Genomic DNA, 19,220 nt, shown 5'->3' on the forward strand with positions numbered 1-19,220 from the left:
AAATAGTGAGGATCCAGAGTGTGTCTCTGCACTGACTGGCCTCACTGTCTGGTGATAACGCATGGTTAATAGTGAGTGAGGATCCAGAGTGTGTCCCTGCACTGACTGACCTCACTGCCTGGTGATAATGCATGGTAAATAGTGAGTGAGGATCCAGAGTGTGTCCCTGCACTGACTGGCCTCACTGTCTGGTGATAATGCATGGTTAATAGTGAGTGAGGATCCAGAGTGTGTCCCTGCACTGCTACCTAAGCAACTTAATAGACTCTAAAAACAAGGGACGATTTTGAATTAGCTGAGCTGCAATTTCAATCTATTATGGTTATAAAATTATGGTCAGGTCTTGTGCTGTGGAAGGCAGCAAGAGTACCAGAAGTAAACTTCTCAACTATATGTTTTTTATGGGCAAATCAAGTCGAGTTTCAGGTCAGTTATTCTGAAATGACCTTGTGGCCAATAAAGATTGGATTTACTCAGACACTGAACAGTGGGCACATTGAAACATGTCAAATCATATTCATATTAAGAATGTAATGCCATTCAATCATATTCAATTATCAAACATTTAGCTCTTAAGACTTTTATAGAGTACATGCATTTTGTTTGCGATTTTAGCAAAAATGAAGTCAAGGCAGACATTTTTCATCTAGAATAGCCTATGCAGACTGCAGAAGCTAATCTGGGACAACACTTTATGCACAACATTAAGCCCTGTTTTCTCAAAGTGCGGCTCATTTTGACAACTTTTTGAGGTGAAATATGTACCTTGGCACACATAACCCTTTTCCATGATCCAGATGATGCTTGAACACAACTCGCAATAGGTCGGGATTCCAAATTGCACCTGCGTCATCTTATGACCCTGGTGTTCCTGCAAATTGCAAACCCAAATTATTAGAGAGCAACCCAAATCTAGCACTTCTAGTGAAAGTAACACATCAACTTATATCAGTATATTTACCCACATAATTATACATCTGCATTGAATATTATACAAGGATTTTAATCTGATGTTAGGCATGCAAAATGTACTATAGATTTTTTGTTGTTGTGTGTTTGTATGTGGGGGGGAATTAAAAAGCAATCGTTCGCAATTATTATCATCAGAGGTCCATCATTTGTTCCTGTCCTTATATTGTGTGATTTTGTTTTGATAATATTTGGCACGATTTATTTAGGCCATGTGTACAAGTTAAATGACACATGCTTGTACATGTATCAGGCTTTTTCCGCCCTATGCCACGGGTCCGAAATACGGCCCCATTCCCAATGCAAATCTGGTTGTTTTTTTCCCAATTCCAAAAAAAAATTCTCAATTCCAAAAAAAAAATTTTTTTTTTTTTTTAACCTTAAAATATATGAGTTAACCTGATCCAGTGTAGAAAATAGAAAGTATTGCATAATTAAATTATTTGTTGCCTTGAATTTGTTTTAAAAACTGTAAAATATGTTAATGATTATTTAAGACTTTCCTTATTTTCCTCAAAATCCGGCGCTTCACGCGATTTTTTTCACCTCAAAAAAGGTCAGGCCTTTTCCCCAAATTCAGATTAAAAACCTGCACTTATTACACATGTTCATAATATTTTGTAAAATTTTAATAATAAGTTATCAAAAAGTCGTTATTTACATGTTAACGGCTTCTTTGAAATATAAGAAACACTTTTTACATGCCATAATTTTTCCCAAAATGGGGGTTTTCACGACGTGAAATTCCAAAAATTCCAGTGTGGCGTTTTCCCAAAATGGAGCGGAAAAAGCCTGTGTGTATATTGACTGTATACACTTTAATTCTGTCATACAAAGGAAGGAACAAACATTTATTGTAAAAGGTTTAAATGTATAAATTCAGCATCAAAATGTTGACCTTATTAGACATATTTTGTTATAAAAATAACACAATTTTCATGCTGTATTCTTTGCCAGTATTGTAGATAAGTTGGAACTGAACACAGAACTTACTTTCAACACTGCCTGATTCCTTAATTCAATTTTTTAAACAATATTCACACCAAAAATCTCAAAACCATACGATTAGTAGGAACACTGACTTACTATCACATCTTTTTTCACTTTTTCCCGTTTTGGTCTACCTTGCTTCTTTTTACTCTTTGCTTCTTTTTTCCGAGTACTGGCACTATTTCTAAACTCGTCTAAATATCCACGGAATGCATTGATACAAATTGTCACTGGAAAGTCCTGAGACACATTCTCAACCTTACAGATTGATTCCATAGTGTTCTCAAAGTTCACAAACATGTCACGATACTTGAAATTTGGCGGCATACCATCTTGCTGAAAACAACATGAAACAATATCAAGTTAATGAGAATGTGTCAATGCATTATTCATAAATGCTAGAGCCAAAATTTGAAGCAGCTTCAATCCAAGCCAATCCTGAGGAATTCTTTAGAAAGTTTTATGAATACTATTTCTTGATTTTTTATTTGATCTTCAAGCTTAAAATGTTAAATTGAACACAATTACAGCTCTTGCAGTAGAAGTGGTTAATAAACTCATGTAATATAAAAAAGTATTATATTCATTGAAGCTGTATGTACTCTTTTGACATAAAACAAGATTAACTTCAGAATCAGACAAGAACAAGTCACTTGGCAATGGGCCCAAAATGATACATGTGGCATTTTTGAAGAAAATTAATGATTGCAAATTTTGGTTTTAAGATTTGTGTAAGGTATAGTCTCAGGGGTAATGAGTTTAATTTGAAATTATGCCTACTAACTGGAGAACAAAAAGACATAATAAAAATGTATGTGGCCAGCACTTAACCAACTCAGCTAGCCTAGTTAAATTGCATCTAATTAAACTGGTCACATGTGCCCTTACGTACTGAGTAGACGGCGAGATGACCCATGAGGTCATTGTGGAATGAGTTGAGGCACTTCATGAACACTATATCAAACTGGGACTCCTTCGCCGACGACTTCTGGAGCTCATTGACCTGAAAAGACACAATTTGACAAACATTCAGCATTTTTCTTATGCTAACTTAATTAGGTAAGCTAAGGTGATAACGCTCAGATTTTTAACATACTCATTTAATTGCCCTCAAACAATCAAATAATCATAATTAATACAACAATGTATTGAAGTATGACCAGATGAGTGTAACACATGAAAAAAATTACTGGGGGTTGCACATGAAAATATAACCTGACCTTAGTTTAATAACATTATCTGTGGTATGAAATTATAAGCCTTTATTAAGTTTTTTTTCAAATCTTAGATTATGATAAAGCTATTTCATAAGTACTATATAAGCCTCATTAAAAAAAATCTGGGCAAAATGCATGTGCGTAGTCATCCCTGAGTAGCAGTCAGCACTGGCTAATAATGGATGTTTCTTTCCGCTTTTATGGAATTTTTCCTTCAAAGAGGGTCACTTCTTAACAAAAATCCAATTAAAGTAGAAAGTGTCATCCAGTGCAGTCTGCTAGGCTAATCTTGGACGACACTTTATGCACATGCATAAGCCCCATTTTCCCAAAAGAGGCTCATATGAATATTTACCTTGGCTCTAATGAACTTGTCAAACTCCTTCAGTTCCCACAACTCCTTGATGACAAACTCTGCAGGGTACTCCCACCGGGACTTGTTGCCGATCTTCACGGGCTGATTCTCCTTATCCTTGTCGCCCTTTCTCGTCTGCCGCTTCTTCTGGATTGGTTTAGATTTCTCCACCCCAAGATCTTCTGTAGATCGAGAGATCTCCTGCTGAGGCGTCTTTGCCGACAGAGGATGTGACGGGTGGGGCAGGACTGATACACCGACTGAATACAGGCACACAGTGGGCAATTATGAAGAAAATGATGTTTCAAATTGAATGAGTTATTTAATGAGCCAATATAGAAATGATGGCTAGGCAAAAATCTACATTGAATGTAACAAATACAAAAATCTAAAAAATGAAGAACCACAAAAAATTGTCCAAGACCAAATTGCTTTCTGAACAATCATAACACATTATTGTCATTCAAATGTGAACTTTTGAGCAAGATCTAGCCTCCTGGTATACATAACAGTGCTTTCCACAAGCTGTTTTTCCAACTCCCCAAGTTGTGGGTGGGTTTTTATACTTTTGTTCATTCATTTCCGCTTTTATATGTATAATCCTGACTCGATCGATTCCCCAATAGATACCCTACTCTAGCTGTTCCCGCATACTTACGACTACCCCTACCCATATTATCATGACTTATTTTCTTTATTTTAAAGCAATTCTTGTCAATATAAATGATAAATGTGCTCAAGAATTTCATAAATACCAATGTTCTTCATTTTTCTGAAGTATCCAGTGAATTAGGGCATATATTACTATTCAAAGATTTGATGAGATCCAACTTTGCAAACAACATAAAATGGCAAGTTGCAGGCACTGAAAAAAATACAATTATTGGAACATTTCAATTTCTCCTGGGACTTTGATTTAAAGTTCAAGCACCCCAGGAGGGGATCTTTACATAGCGTGTGCATAAATAGACAAACCGCCTGTAGAGTGAGATTCAAGTACTCACGTCTAGAGGGATGTGACTGTCTAGGAAGCGTTGCCGCGATGTCATGGTCATGTTCCTCCTCACTGTCATCGGCCGTGGAGTCCTTCTTCTTACGGTTACCTTAAATGAAAGTTATCATGATAAGTCATCACGGTAGTTCGAAGTGGGGTACTGTTGAAAACAGACAAGTTTGTTTAGGAAGGCTAAGAAAATAATAAATCACTAGCCTTTATGAATGGCTCTGGTTTTCCTTGTATAATAAATAAATTATCTGTTTTGACCGCTTACAGGATTTTCTATGATCTCGTCTTTGTTTTAATTGTTCTTTTTATTTAAAAAAGAAAAAGAAAATAATATTTATACAAAACTACTATAAATATTGTTATTGTTTAAGAGAGTGCTTACAATTGCATACAATGTAACTGTTCTGAAACTATACAAAAACATTTTACCAATTAATTAGCTGGTTATAATACATGTTAACCTGTTAATGTTTCTGCATCTGTTTGCATCCCTACACACACTTTTTAGGCATGATGAGTAGATAAATTCATCTTTGTCTCAGTGCATGATCACAATATATTAAAGACCAACAAGTGTAACACAATAGTTTATTATTTATGTTCATAAATTTGATAAAATGTTTTTTTAAACATAGTTTTTATAAATAAATATATTAGTTTCAAGAATACAGATTATTTTCAGTTTTTCTATACATCACTAGATGTTGATAAAGACTAAAAATCAAATATGCAATAATGATGGATCCTTCTAGTCCATTTTGACATTGCACTTTTGTACATTGATAACAGACAAGCATTATTAAGATATTTACTACACAAATACACCTCTAATCACATGTGTCTGATACACCGCTTACTTTCCAGAGTTACAAAAGAGCAAACAGTGAGACAGGATCAGTAGAAAACAGTATAAAGCCAACAGGTCTTTAAGAAGCAGATACGAAGTCACAAGAGCAATTCTTACAAGGCAAGGCATTTCAGAACAGAATGAGCTGACAGAACTGGGCCTATGACTACTGATACTACTGCAAACACAGTTCAATTTGAGCCACGTTCTGGGACCACTGGGCTTAATGCTTGTGAGTAAACAAATCATCTCAGATTAGTTGATGCAGTCTGCACACAATAATCTGCAATGAAACTGAAGGCACATTCATGAAGCAAAGTTTCCCAAGAAAGTGGCTTCAATTCCAAAAGTTCTCAATTTCATACCATATATTCTCTATTTAATGCCCCTCCCAGGTTATAAGTTTTCCAAGGCTGTGCTTCGCATGAGACCAATAGAAATAGAATAAATTGATAGAAAAACAAGTTAATAACCTTATTTCATAAGTTTGAAAGGAAGTTGAAAGCAGGCATAAAATTATGGACAAAATGTTTTGTAGTCATGGGTCCGGGACATCATGCAATTTAAGAAAAGCCAAGTCATGTAAGCAGCAAAGTGTTGTTATTTCAAAGGCAATGTCTCATACTCCTTGCATTAAATATAATTTGTATTTGTTACACTTCCAAAAGAGATCAACTTGAATGTTAAATAATCAAATACAATAGTTCATGAATTTCATATAGATCAATTATCAACATTTCTGACAAATATGATGCTCTACTATGACAATTAGGTTCTCATTCGTCCGCAAAAATAAGTATAAAAAGAGTCATGCCCTAGGAAACCCTTACTTAATGCATGTGCAAAGTTTCCTGCCAGATTAGATTGTGCAGTCTGCAGAGGCTAATCTGGGACGACACTTAAAGCACATTGACATAGCCCAGATTTCAAGAGCACCGCTCAAATGAATATGAAAATTAATGCTTTCAATAAAACCCAGGAACTTATCTGAGATAACACAATATTTTTATGACCAACAATGAAAATTATAGTATCCATAACAAACAGCATTTCGATTAATTTTTTCTTACTAAATAATGGAACAACAAAATTGTAAGTTTTTTATGAATTCTGGAGTTATTGTTTGTAATTGATCTCTTTAGAAAGAGCCCTTCAACTGCATTGTAACATGAACTTCTATTAACCTCTCCACGAACCTCTAATCTCTTTCCCTACATAGTGATATGCATCTGAATGTAAAGCCAACAGACCCATAAGGGGCAAGAACACAATATCATCATCCATAGTCGAAACTGATTTTACTATCCATTTGTTCTGATAATTTGGTATAAATACAGCTTTGATTTTTTTTTTAAAGGTAGATCTTAAATAACACATGCTAGGTGTGATGATGAATATGATACCCAATAAAACATCTGCCACAACAGCATATCAGCAATATTTTTATTTTGGGGACAAACTTACATTACATATAACCATGTCAGTTCCAAAAGCAGATCAGATTATGTTTAAAGAACATCTAAAATTCTCAAATCAGAAAGGACACATGATGTTCTACTTCAGTATGGAAATGGGTGAATATGTTCATGAAGTTACATAATACCTTGCAATATGAGGATTACTTTACATTTATAACATTCCTTGAAAAACTACATATTTCCATTGAAAAGACAGAACCTTGTTTTCTGGTTAACACAGTGATTGGCTTCTCTTTTAGGAAACCTAGGTTCATATTCCACAATTTCCTTTGGTCTAGTTTACCCCCAAGTTACATGCAGCCAAGATTTCATATATTAAGAGATATCACAGTCAGCATAACATCAGCATAAATAACAAGTGAAAGATAAGAGGCTACTGGACCATCTATGTTCAATTACAGATCAAGAGAGGTAACTCATCAATGCATCAAGAACAGTAACTCATGTATGCATCAAGAACAGTAACTCATCAATGCATCAAGAACAGTAACTCAACAATGCAAGAAAGAACTTAACTGCGGCACAGCTTTACTACTCCCTCAAATGATCAATTAACGCATTATCTAAAAACTTTTAGTATTACAAGGACCTTCCCTGTTGTATCCTGTTACACTGTTAGATGGGGCTTTATATGATATACTATCAATGTCCCCACATTTAAGAAAATATTAACTAAATAATGTTGGATGGTGCTTTATATGATATACTGTCAATGTCTTCACATTAAAGAAAATATTAACTTAAAATAAGAATCAAAAGCACAAAAATTCAAATGAAACCTTGATTGTATAAGATGAACTTTTATTAATATCTTCCAGTAAAACTGTACCCAGCAGTCTCATGTCAACAGACGCATGGACTTTGGCCAGATAATGCCTAACTCACTGTGAGTTTTAGACTCTCTCCATAACTTTATAGAGGATTTAGTTTTCCGTAACAATGTTGCTGAGAAAGACATCTTGCGTTTTAGCGTAGGCGAACCTGAGGCTCCACTGGGGAAACTCTTTGTTTCCCGTACCCGGAAAGATTCCTGCGGAACTGGTTTAGAGACAAAGTACTTCACAATAGAGGCCTATTAGCAGGATGATAATAAGGATAATAAATGTGTTTCTACTTTAATTTTGTCCAACATGCTTGAAACCTACAATTTATGCCTTGTATAACATCCCTTGAATCTTTGATTTGCTACATCAAAACAAACTTTTAAAACAAAACATCATAAGCTCTAAAAATCAATCAGATTATCTGATAAAACTAAGCCCCTTGCATCCATATGATAACTCATTAACATAAAGGCTATAATATCTCTCATATTATGAAATAACATTAACTACGGAATATCTCTAGCAGTATGCATTAACAAAAAATCTTTAATACCTCTAATATTATGCAATAACATACAACTACCCAATATCTATAGGATTATGCAATCTCCTGATTCATGTTAATAAACTAAAATGTAATCAAACAGACGGCCAAACTATCATATCTTACCAACAAGGTGTTGCTTTGCTCCTTTCAAAGCCCGCGTAAATGGGCTGCGTTGTGTGACATCCTCTGTAGAGACGGTATGAGCACGCTTTCTGAGAGCATCCTCGATGTTCTTGTACTTGTCTGGAGACAAGGGGGAGGGCCCACTTGTAGTTGGGGAGTCCTGTGAACATGACAGCCAATCAAAGTTACTGGGCATGCTACAATTGCATAGGCAAGAAGTTTATTTTGAGTTAAAAGAAATGTGCCCGCACCAGTGTTAACATCACCATGTTAGCTTTAACGAACAGTGGTAAGCTATGGGCAGTTACCAAATGTGTATAAATGTAAGCCGTGTCAAGCAAAAATAGGTTTATGCCATTTGGGGCTAACATAGCTCCAGACAATTGAGTGCATTTGCAAATGAGTAATTAAAACCAGGATGGTGTAGCTCCAAACAAGAATGCATGAACACGGGCGGCATGCGGCATAAGAACCATTTTTTTATGACACCCCTTATGATTAAATCAATATAGTTTGTTTGTTCCTTGATAAAAATTGAATAACAGATTTGACTATACTGAAACCTTTCACAGTACCTTTGAAAATGTTTAGAAAGTTAAGGAAACTTTAACCATCACAACACTTTTATTTTATTATAACACATAAGTAACAAGAGTGCCAAACTGTCACAAGATACGCCCGTTCGAAGGTTTTGGACACCATGCTCAATGCTTGAAATGCACTAAGTGACCTCGAGACCTAGTTATTGACCCCGCATGACCCATATTTGAACTTGACCTAGATATCATTTAGACGTAACATCTGACTAAATTCGGTGAAGATCAGATGAAAACTATTTCGATTAGAGAGCGGACACCATGCTATATGCTTGAATGCACTAAGTGACATTGTGACCTCGTTTTTGACCCGGCACAACCCATATTTGAACTTGACCTACATATCATCTAGACACAACTTCTGACCAAATTAGGTGAAGATCGGATGATAACTACTTCAAGTAGAGAGCGGAATCCATGCTAAATGCTTGAAATGCACTAAGTGACCTCGTGACCTAGTTTTTGACCCGGCATGACCCATATTTAAACTTGACCTACATATCATCTAGACACAACTTCTGACCAAGTTTGGTGAAGATCAGGTGAAAACTACTTCAATTAGAGAGTGGACACCATGCTTAATCATTGAAATGCACTAAGTGACCCTGTGACCTTGTTTTTGACCCAGCATGACCCATATTCGAACTGGACCTAGATATTGTCTAGACACAACTTCTGACCAAGTTTGGTCAAGATCGGATGAAAACTATACAATTTAGAGAGCGGACACTGCTGTGGACGCCGCCCGCCCGTCGCCCGCCAAAGGTGAAACTATAATACGTCCCGTTTTTAAAAACGGGCGTATAAAAATTGCATTTAAATTACAACAGTTAAGGAAAATAAAATATTAAACGCAACATTTTTAGCAAACATTTTTTGCAGCATAAAGCATTGTTTTACTCCAACTAAAATATAGATCTGTTAAGTATGGAAACATATGTCTTTATCAATGTCAATACATTACAATCAAGTCCAATATGCCAGTATTAGTTATGTAATTGTTCTTGCTTAAATTGATGGAAACAACTTGGGAGCAAAAGAATACAATTGCATACAACATGCATAATTGTTAGTCAATACTTCAGAATGTTAATACACAGAAAATATTGTATATAAGAACATACAAAATTGGGGATTTTAAACAATGTTAAAATTGTGTGTAGATAAGACAAAATTACATTTACAAATTGTAAATAATAAACTAAACATGTACTAAACTACTTGAATTGCTGAAACAAATTAGTCACTAGAGCTAAATTATATGGATCTTTTTGTTTTGTAAGACACAAACAGTAAGTGTTTCCTGGAAACTATCATCACAAGAAAAGACTGAAAAGAGCTGAGAAGTTGTAATACAATTGGCATGTAGGTACTTAGTCTTATCAATCAAGAGTGCGCAGGCTGGTCTGTAGCTACCCTGGCCGCATATAGCAGACCCATTTTGCACGACCCTGCTCATAAAAGCACATGGTGTCGTAACCCAAACAATTTTCTTCATTGGACCATTGACAAACAGAAAGGCAGGGAGATATATTTGTTTCCAACTGGTTCAGTGCTTAAATACTATCTTAATATTAAAATGAAACAAGAAATGTGTTTGTCAGAAACACTATGTCCCCTTCTGTGCCGCTTTGATTTTTTTTTTTTAATTATCATTTGGCAGGTTCAGATGATTATCTCCCTTAAAAGCTTATTACTTCCCATGGATTTGTTTTTTGAGATTTGACCTTGAAGGATGACCTTGACTTTTCACCACTCAAAATGTGCAGCTCCATGAGATAGACATGCATGCCAAATATGAAGTTGCTATCTTCAATATTGCAAAAGTGATGGCAAAATGTTGAAGGTTGACGCAAACAAACACATAAACAAACCAACAGACACGGCAAAAACAATATGTCCCCCACTATAGTGGTGGGAGACATTAAAACATTTTTATATTCTCTTCTAAGCTAAAACATAAAGGTGGTAACTTTTCGTCCAATGAAATTCAACATTTTACCTTATTGTTTCATTTAAGGTGATCTTAAAATGCATAAAAATGCAAACAAAAACTTAAATTGACTTCAATAGTTTACAAAACAACACAATAAAAAAGCAATAAGGATCACAGATTAAAGAGACATGTTACTACAAAGAAGCACTTTATAATAACATGTTCTTCAAAACTTGACATGCTCCAGGGAAATATTGTAATAATTCTAACTTCAAAACTAAATCTTCTCACTTAAGGCTTTAGTATAATTGATCATTATGCATTAGAACTTATATGTCAACTAAAAATTTACAAAATTTAAAATCAAATACAACATTATGCTCTAGACAAAGTCTTGACTTTGAACCTGAAACAGTGACCTTTGACCTAGGAATCATTTAATGGCACGTGACAAGGCAAATGTATATACTTATATTCTAGTGACTTATGTCAAGTCATATGAAAATCTTTGCTAGATATGCTTCAGGCAACGTTGATTTATATATTTCACCTTGACCTGTTACCTTAAACCTAGGATCCTGGTTCTTTGAGACCTTAACTGAGCAGTGTTCTGAGTTAACTGGTCATAATGCATGTGCGTAAAGTGTCGTCCCAGATCATCCTGTGCACTCCGCACAGGCTAATCAGGGACGACACTTTCCACCCAAACTTGATTTTCTGTAAGGAGGGAGTTCCTTGAAACTAAAAAAACATAAAAGCGGAAAGTGTCGTCCCTGATTAGCTTGTGCGGACTGCACAGGCTAATCTGGGACGACACTTTACACACATGCATTAAGTCCAGTTTTCTCAGAACGCGGCTCAATTATACACACGACTCAAATGCGACATGTTTGTCACTTCTGCAAAGTTATTTGAGAATACAACTTTATAAGACCAAGTTATGCTCCTGTGAAATATTTCATCTGCAAGCTTGACACGTCCATGCGTATACAAAAGGTAAAATGCATACATTATTAAGTGCATTACAGTGTATAACAAGAACTGGACAAATGAATTATTATGTTGGTCATTTGGAAGATTTGGATTAAAATTTGGAAATGGGTAAAAACAGTAACCAAAAAACATAGAAGGAACTACATGCTACCAAGATAAAATGAGCCTAGTAGTAGGAAAAACAGGCCTAACCGATATACATGAAGTGTCTTCACAGATTAGCCTGTGCAATCCCCAAAGGTATATCAGGCACACATTTTTTTATGGATTTTTTTCTTAAAGGGATCTTAACAAAAATCCAATGTAATCAAAAAGTTGTGTCCCCTATTAGCCTCTGAGGACTGGACAGGCTAATCTGGGACGACACTATACACTAGTATTAAGGCATTTTTTCCAAAACAAGGCTCAAATCAAAGGCCAGGCAAGACTTGCTACTTACTCTTAACATTCTACCATCCACGTCCTGTGAACGTGAAACAAAAATCTGAACTCCACCATTATAGTATCCAAAACAACAGGCTCAACACAGTATAAATACAAGTTTAATACACAGGAAGAGAGAACATGGTTTATATAATTGTTTGTTGAGAATATAAGTAAAAACAAACAAGGATATATGTCTCAAATGATGAGCAACATAAATACTTGAATACAAGGGTCCAAGAAAGACGACCAAAACTGTCAGAAATAACAAATAACAGCTTTTCAAAGAAACACAGATATAGATTTTAATAAAAGGTGCAGGTCCTTTTTCACTCACCTGAAACAAAACCTTTTTTGAGCAGATTTTGTGATGTTAATTTATCAAGAGTTCCGCAATCGGAGACATATGCCCTCCCAAACAGGGATTTGAACAAGTGACCCCAATTTGAATAGGGGTCATCTACTGTCCAAGGCAAATGCGCATGTGAAGTATCAAGCCAATCAGTCAATTCGTTGATGAGTTATTGATCGGAAACAATTTTCACACTTATTGTGACAGTGACACTGACCTTTGACCTAGTGACGCCAATTTTGATAAGGGTCATCTACTGTCCAAGGCCAATACACATGGGAAGTATCAAGCCACTCGGTTGATTCGTTGACGAGTTATTGATCAGAAACGCTTTTCCCACTTATTGTGCCAGTGACCATGACCTTTGACCCAGTGACACCAATTTCAATAGCGGTCATCTACTGTCCAAGGCCAATGAACATGTGAAGTATCAAGCCAATAGGTGAATCAGTTGACGAGTTATTGATCTGAAATAATTTCACACTTAGGTTGTAACAGTTACCCTGACCTTTGGCCTAGTGACCCCAATTTCAATAGGGGTAATCTACTGTCCAAGATGAATGCACATGGGAAGTATCAAGCCAATTGGTGAATAAGTTGACGAGTTATTGATCAGAAACAATTTCACTATTAGTGTGCAACAGTGACCTTGACCTTTGACTTAGTGACCCCAATTTTAATAGGGGTCATCGAATGTCCAAGGCCAATGCACATGGGAAGTATCAAGCCAATCGGTGAATCAGTTGACGAGTTATTTATCGGAAACAATTTTACTCTTAACTTGTAACAGTGACCTAGACCTTTGACCTAGTGACACCAATTTTGATAGGGGTAATCTACTGTCCAAGGCCAATGGACATGTGAAGTATCAAGTCAAACAGTCAATTCCTTGACCAGTTATTGATCGGAAACGATTTTCACACTTAGTGTGATAGTGACCTTGACCCTTGATCTAGTGACCCCAATTTCACTAGAGGTCATCTGCTGTCCAAGGCCAATGCACATGTGAAGTATCAAGCCAAATTGGTCAATTCGTTAAGGAGTTATTGATCGGAAAAGATTTTCACACCCAAGGTGATGATGACTTTGACCTTTTATCTAGTGACCCCAATGTCAATAGGGTCATATACTGTCCAAGGCCAATGCACATGTGAAGTATTAAGCCAATTGGTCAATTCGTTTACGAGTTATTGATCGGAAACAATTTTCACACTTAGTGTGATATTGAATTTGACCTATGACCTAGTGACCCCAATTTCAATAAGGGTCATCTACAGTCCAAAGCCAATGCACATATTTAGTATCAATTCAATCTGTCAATTGGATGACGAGTTATTTAACAGAAACGAACTGGTCTACCAACAAGACAGACAGACATCTAGCAAAACAATATACCCCTTTTTCTTCGAAGATTGGCATAATAAATATGGCCTTGCTTCTTCAAAGAGATTTTTAAAATTAATGTTCTGGTCAATTTTCTTGCTGATTGGGCAACACCTGGCTTTGAGACTGTTAAAAGGGTTTCACTGAAGACATCCTCTTTCTGGCCTTGTGCTTACATGGACCAAAACCATTTTCAAACTCAGCCAAGATATCATTTGAAAATATGCTCTGAAAGTCTGAACACTTCTCCAGTGTTTTCAATTGTAAACTATAGCAATACACCCTCTTGTCATCTGATGATAATGTTATTCAACAAACCTTACATACATATACCATACATGCAATAACTGGCGTGACACAATTGAATGCTTCAATAGTTTTATTTGAATAGCTTTAAGAGAATAACCAAAAGGAGAGCCTTTTTAGGCATATACCATCCATGCAAATACTCAACGTTAAAACATAACTGTTTTGATAAGCTTTTCCAATGTTCGAAGAACCATTTTAAAATCAGCCAAGATATCATTAGAAGAAAAATTCTGAGTAAGTTGCATTTGATCGCACTTAATGACCAAGTTTTTGACCTCATGTGATCAAGTTTCAAACTTGGCCAAGACATTATGGAAATAAATCTTCTGAACAAGTTTCATGAATATTAGAAATTACATTACTCAGATTGTAACAAGACAAATGAGCACGGCAGATTTTATACAAGAGCACCGCCTTGCGGGTGCAGACCGCTCATATATTTTCTTTTTAAAGGTGAAGGGACTCTCATTTTCAATCACAAAGGAGGGAGGGGTGGAGTGAAGAGGGGTGTATAGTGTGGGGGTGTGGACATTTATTACATTATTTTCCAAAAAATGCGAAAAAAAAATGCAAAAAAAATTAAAAAAAAAACATGGGGGTGGGGGGGGGGGGGGGGGGGGGGGGGTGGGGGGATTCTTGGGTGCGATGGTTGGACGGTATTTCAAACATAAAATAATAAAAATAAATATTTGTGTTTTTTAACCGTTTCAAAAAAAAAAAATCATTTTGGGGGGGGGGGGGTTATAGTGTGAGGGTGTGGTGGTCATTTGTGAGATGATCTTAAAAAAAATAAAATAGGAGGGGGATTGTTTTGTCAAAGTATCAATCAAATCAAATCATAAATAAAGAAGTTATGGCAATTTTAGCAAAATTTAATAATTTGACCTTGAGAGTCAAGGTCATTCAAAGGTCAAGGTAAAATTCAACTTGCCAGGTACAGTAACCTCATGATAGCATGAAAGTATTTGAAGTTTGAAAGCAATAGCCTTGATAGTTAAGAAGAAAAGTGGATCGAAACACAAAATTTAACCATATATTCAAAGTTACTAAGTCAAAAAAGGGCCATAATTCCGTAAAAATAACAACCAGAGTTATGCAACTTGTCTTTTTACTGTACCCTTATGATAGTTTGCGAGTGTTCCAAGTATGAAAGCAATATCTATGATACTTTAGGGGTAAAGTGGACCAAAACACAAAACTTAACCAAATTTTCAATTTTCTAAGTATAAAGGGCCCATAATTCCGTCCAAATGCCAGTCAGAGTTACATAACTTTGCCTGCACAGTCCCCTTATGATAGTTAATAAGTGTTGCAAGTATGAAAGCAATAGCTTTGATACTGTAGGAATAAAGTGGACCTAAACACAAAACGTAACCAAATTTTCAATTTTCTAAGTATAAAAAGGGCCAATAATTCTGTCAAAATGCCAGTCAGAGTTACCCTTATGATAGTTAATAAGTGTTGCAAGTATGAAAGCAATAGCTTTGATACTGTAGGAATAAAGTGGACCTAAACACAAAACTTAACCAAATTTTCAATTTTCTAAGTATAAAAAGGGCCCATAATTCTGTCAAAATGCCAGTCAGAGTTACATTACTTTGCCTGCACAGTCCCCTTATGATAGTTAGTAAGTGTTGCAAGTATGAAAGCAATAGCTTTGATACTTAAGGAATAAAATGGAACTTAACACAAAACTTAACCAAAATTTTCAATTTTCTAGTATAAAAAGGGCACATAATTCTGTAAAAATGCACGCTAGAGTTATCTAACTTTGCCTGCCCAGTCCCCTCATGATAGTAAGTAAGTGTACCAAGTTTGAATGCAATAGCATTGATACTTTCTGAGAAAAGTGGACCTAAACGCAAAACTTAACCAAAATTTTCAATTTTCTAAGTATAAAAAGGGCACATAATTCTGTCAAATTGGACGCCAGAGTTATCTAACTTTGCCTGCCCAGTCCTCTCATGATAGTAAGTAAGTGTACCAAGTTTGAATGCAATAGCATTGATACTTTCTGAGAAAAGTGGACCTAAACGCAAAACTTAACCGGACGCCAACGCCGACGCCAAGGTGATGACAATAGCTCATAATTTTTTTTCAAAAATAGATGAGCTAAAAACAAATGATCACAACAGCTAATCCTGCATAAGTTAAGCTCAGGTGAGCTAAAAGGCAAATTCTCGAGGATAACTGAAATCTGACTACATGAACTGCCCAAAAGATAACATGAGAACTTGTATCATTAGTCTTATACTTTTTTTTAAATTAATAGTAAAGAAAGTGAGTATTAAAATTCACACAAAAACTAGCTAAGCTATGATGGTATACATACACACCAGGAATTTGCACTACAGACAAGTTATAATGCATCTAAAGGACGTTTTTGCCTATGCTTTTTTAAGGTTCACCAAAACATATACCAGAAGTTGCACTCACTTTATTTATGAAATGTAAACTTGAAAAGTCAACTACGGTTAATATGTAATAAATGCACACATTCATAGCAAACCATTAAAAAACAACCCTTAGAATGTCATGGTTACAATACCTATTAATATGAAGCACATAGTAAATTTTGTCTTGCGCACAACCCTTATACTTATCATGTATAACATGCACTGCACCTATTATACAGGAGTCTACAAGGAAGCCTATATTAAACCTCAGTGCACCATTAAGGAACTTAATACAAATGTTCCATTATAAAAATAGAAATATCAATAAAATCAATAAATGTGCATGTCTCCATAATTTGTTCATGGTTCCTTTTTATTATATAGCCCTGTTATAAACGATGTTGCCCTAAAGCAAACAAATATTTCTTGACAAAGCATTTGTTAACAACCGCAAGACAAGTCAACATGGCTTCAAATAAATAAAGCACACGTAATTGAACACAGAATAACTTGGGGATGGGGATTAAGCTTTATGGGGGTTACCCTAACTACATGAGCCGCATTCTGAGAAAACTGGGCATAATGCATGTGCGTAAAAAGTTGTCAAAGATTAGCCTGTGCAGTCCACACAGGCTAATCAGGGACGACACTTTCCGCTTTTATGACATTTTTCGTTTCAATGAAGTCTCTCCTTAGCAAAAATCCAATTTAGGCGGAAAGTGTCGTCCCTGATTAGCCTGTGCAGACTGCACAGGGTAATCTGGGACGACACTTTTAAGTTCATGCATTATGCCAAGTTTTCTCAGAACACGACTCAAATGCGCCACATTTTGGGAAAACTGGGCTTAATGCAGGTATGTGACTGGTCATCCCAAATAAGCCTGAGCTTGTCTGCACAGCCAATTCAGGAATGATAATTTCTGCTTAAATTAAATATTTTGTGAAAGGGAAACTCTTCTAAACTAAAATCCAGTCTAGGCAAAAAGTATCATCTCTTATTATGAGACATTTTGCACAGGCTAATCTGGGTCAATACTTTAAGCACATGCATTTAGCCCACTTTTCCCAAAGGCTTCTCAAATAATAGTGAGTACTCAAGAACTCAAAAACACACACAACTACCTCTATTTCTGGTAAACACCCTATATCAGTAGCTCAACAGCAAAACACCCACAAAAGCGAATCAACGAAACACAGATTAATATATCTACTTTCAACATAAAGCACAGACACACACACAAGTTATCAAGGTTTTGGGAACACACCAGGTCGGAAAATGACTCCTGCTTGGCCAATGGGGCGGGGGACATTTTAGGTGGCGTTTTTCTCGCGTGGGAACCCCTCGGTACGTAGATGATGTTTGGAGAACGCCCGTCGAGGATCTGTAGGTATAACATGCCCACATAGCCCAGTTAGCAACATTCCCATAGGCTAGAATGTTAATGAATGCGGGTTTATACATGAAAAGGTCTATTATTAGATCATACATTAGAAACTATTATATAAGAAAGAAAAAATGCTTGAATGAAATACATGTAGACACAAGTAAATAAATACCATAAATTATAACAAAACATAGAATCTATGATTAACATGGAACAATTAAGTAAAAAAACAAAAGAAAAAATTATAATTCAGCATTTAAGACATCATGTAATTTGGTATAATTAAAAAAAAAGTTCATTCATACAGCATAAAATCGAATGAAAATATGAGAGAAAATTGAACTACAATTTCAAGTATGTATGAAGATGTAAAGCATAGTGCGCAATCTACATGGAGCTTTTTTGAGATTTATACATGTCTCTTCTAAACGAAATTTAAGTCTAGGCAGAAAGTGTCGACCCTGATAAGCCTGTGCAGATTGAAAAGGCTAATCTGGGACAACACTTTACGCACATGCATTAAGCCAGGTTTTCGCAGAGCTAGGTTCATTTGCAATGATTTGATATGGTATTGCACAAGCTAACAAAAGCAAAATCATCCCTAGAAAACCGTACAGTGCACACACAAACAGTGTACTTCACAGAACAATAATTGCTCCATCTTACTTTCAAAGAAGGAAATGTGACATGAACGTATGAAGAAGTCCATATGTTTATACAAGGAAAACTATTTTTGTGAATATTATTTTTGCAGATAGAATTTGTAAGCATATTGTCAAAATATCCTATTAAAAGCAATTTTTAGTCATACATCTTTGCTCAGATTTTTTACAACAAAATACCAAACGTACCAAATCCTGTCAAAATGTTATAAAAATACAACCTTTTCCTTATTGAATTATCAAAGACCTTAAGATGGAAAGCAAAATCTTTCATAGACAGAAAAAAAAACCCTGACTGTTGAATGACATTAACACATGCAGCATTCTCTGTTAAAGTGCTTTTAACATGCAAACTAACAAGCATGTGAAACAAAACATTTGCCAAATGTTTTCAAGTATCTTTTCCAAATCATTAAATTGAGATCATTC

General features: G+C 35.6%; 1 protein-coding gene across 3 annotated transcripts in view; it reads right to left on the reverse strand.

Annotated features, from left to right (window-relative positions):
- The window catches only part of LOC127879691 (unconventional myosin-IXa-like), a 139,602-nt gene that overhangs the window by 27,070 nt on the left and 93,312 nt on the right, over nucleotides 1–19,220 (reverse strand). Inside the window, exons 29-37 of one of the 3 annotated variants that reach the window (XM_052426681.1) lie at nucleotides 18,010–18,126; nucleotides 12,321–12,344; nucleotides 8,357–8,516; nucleotides 7,748–7,900; nucleotides 4,536–4,634; nucleotides 3,532–3,791; nucleotides 2,852–2,962; nucleotides 2,056–2,295; nucleotides 766–871 (exon numbers count right to left, since the gene is read on the reverse strand). In XM_052426681.1, coding sequence (XP_052282641.1) covers nucleotides 766–871; nucleotides 2,056–2,295; nucleotides 2,852–2,962; nucleotides 3,532–3,791; nucleotides 4,536–4,634; nucleotides 7,748–7,900; nucleotides 8,357–8,516; nucleotides 12,321–12,344; nucleotides 18,010–18,126 — 1,270 coding nt within the window. The remainder of the gene's footprint in view (nucleotides 1–765; nucleotides 872–2,055; nucleotides 2,296–2,851; nucleotides 2,963–3,531; nucleotides 3,792–4,535; nucleotides 4,635–7,747; nucleotides 7,901–8,356; nucleotides 8,517–12,320; nucleotides 12,345–18,009; nucleotides 18,127–19,220) is intronic. The other 2 variants (XM_052426683.1, XM_052426682.1) reach the window with 2 other exon arrangements.

The sequence above is a fragment of the Dreissena polymorpha genome, chromosome 4, assembly GCF_020536995.1.
Source record: "Dreissena polymorpha isolate Duluth1 chromosome 4, UMN_Dpol_1.0, whole genome shotgun sequence".
In the NCBI taxonomy this organism is placed as follows: domain Eukaryota; kingdom Metazoa; phylum Mollusca; class Bivalvia; order Myida; family Dreissenidae; genus Dreissena; species Dreissena polymorpha.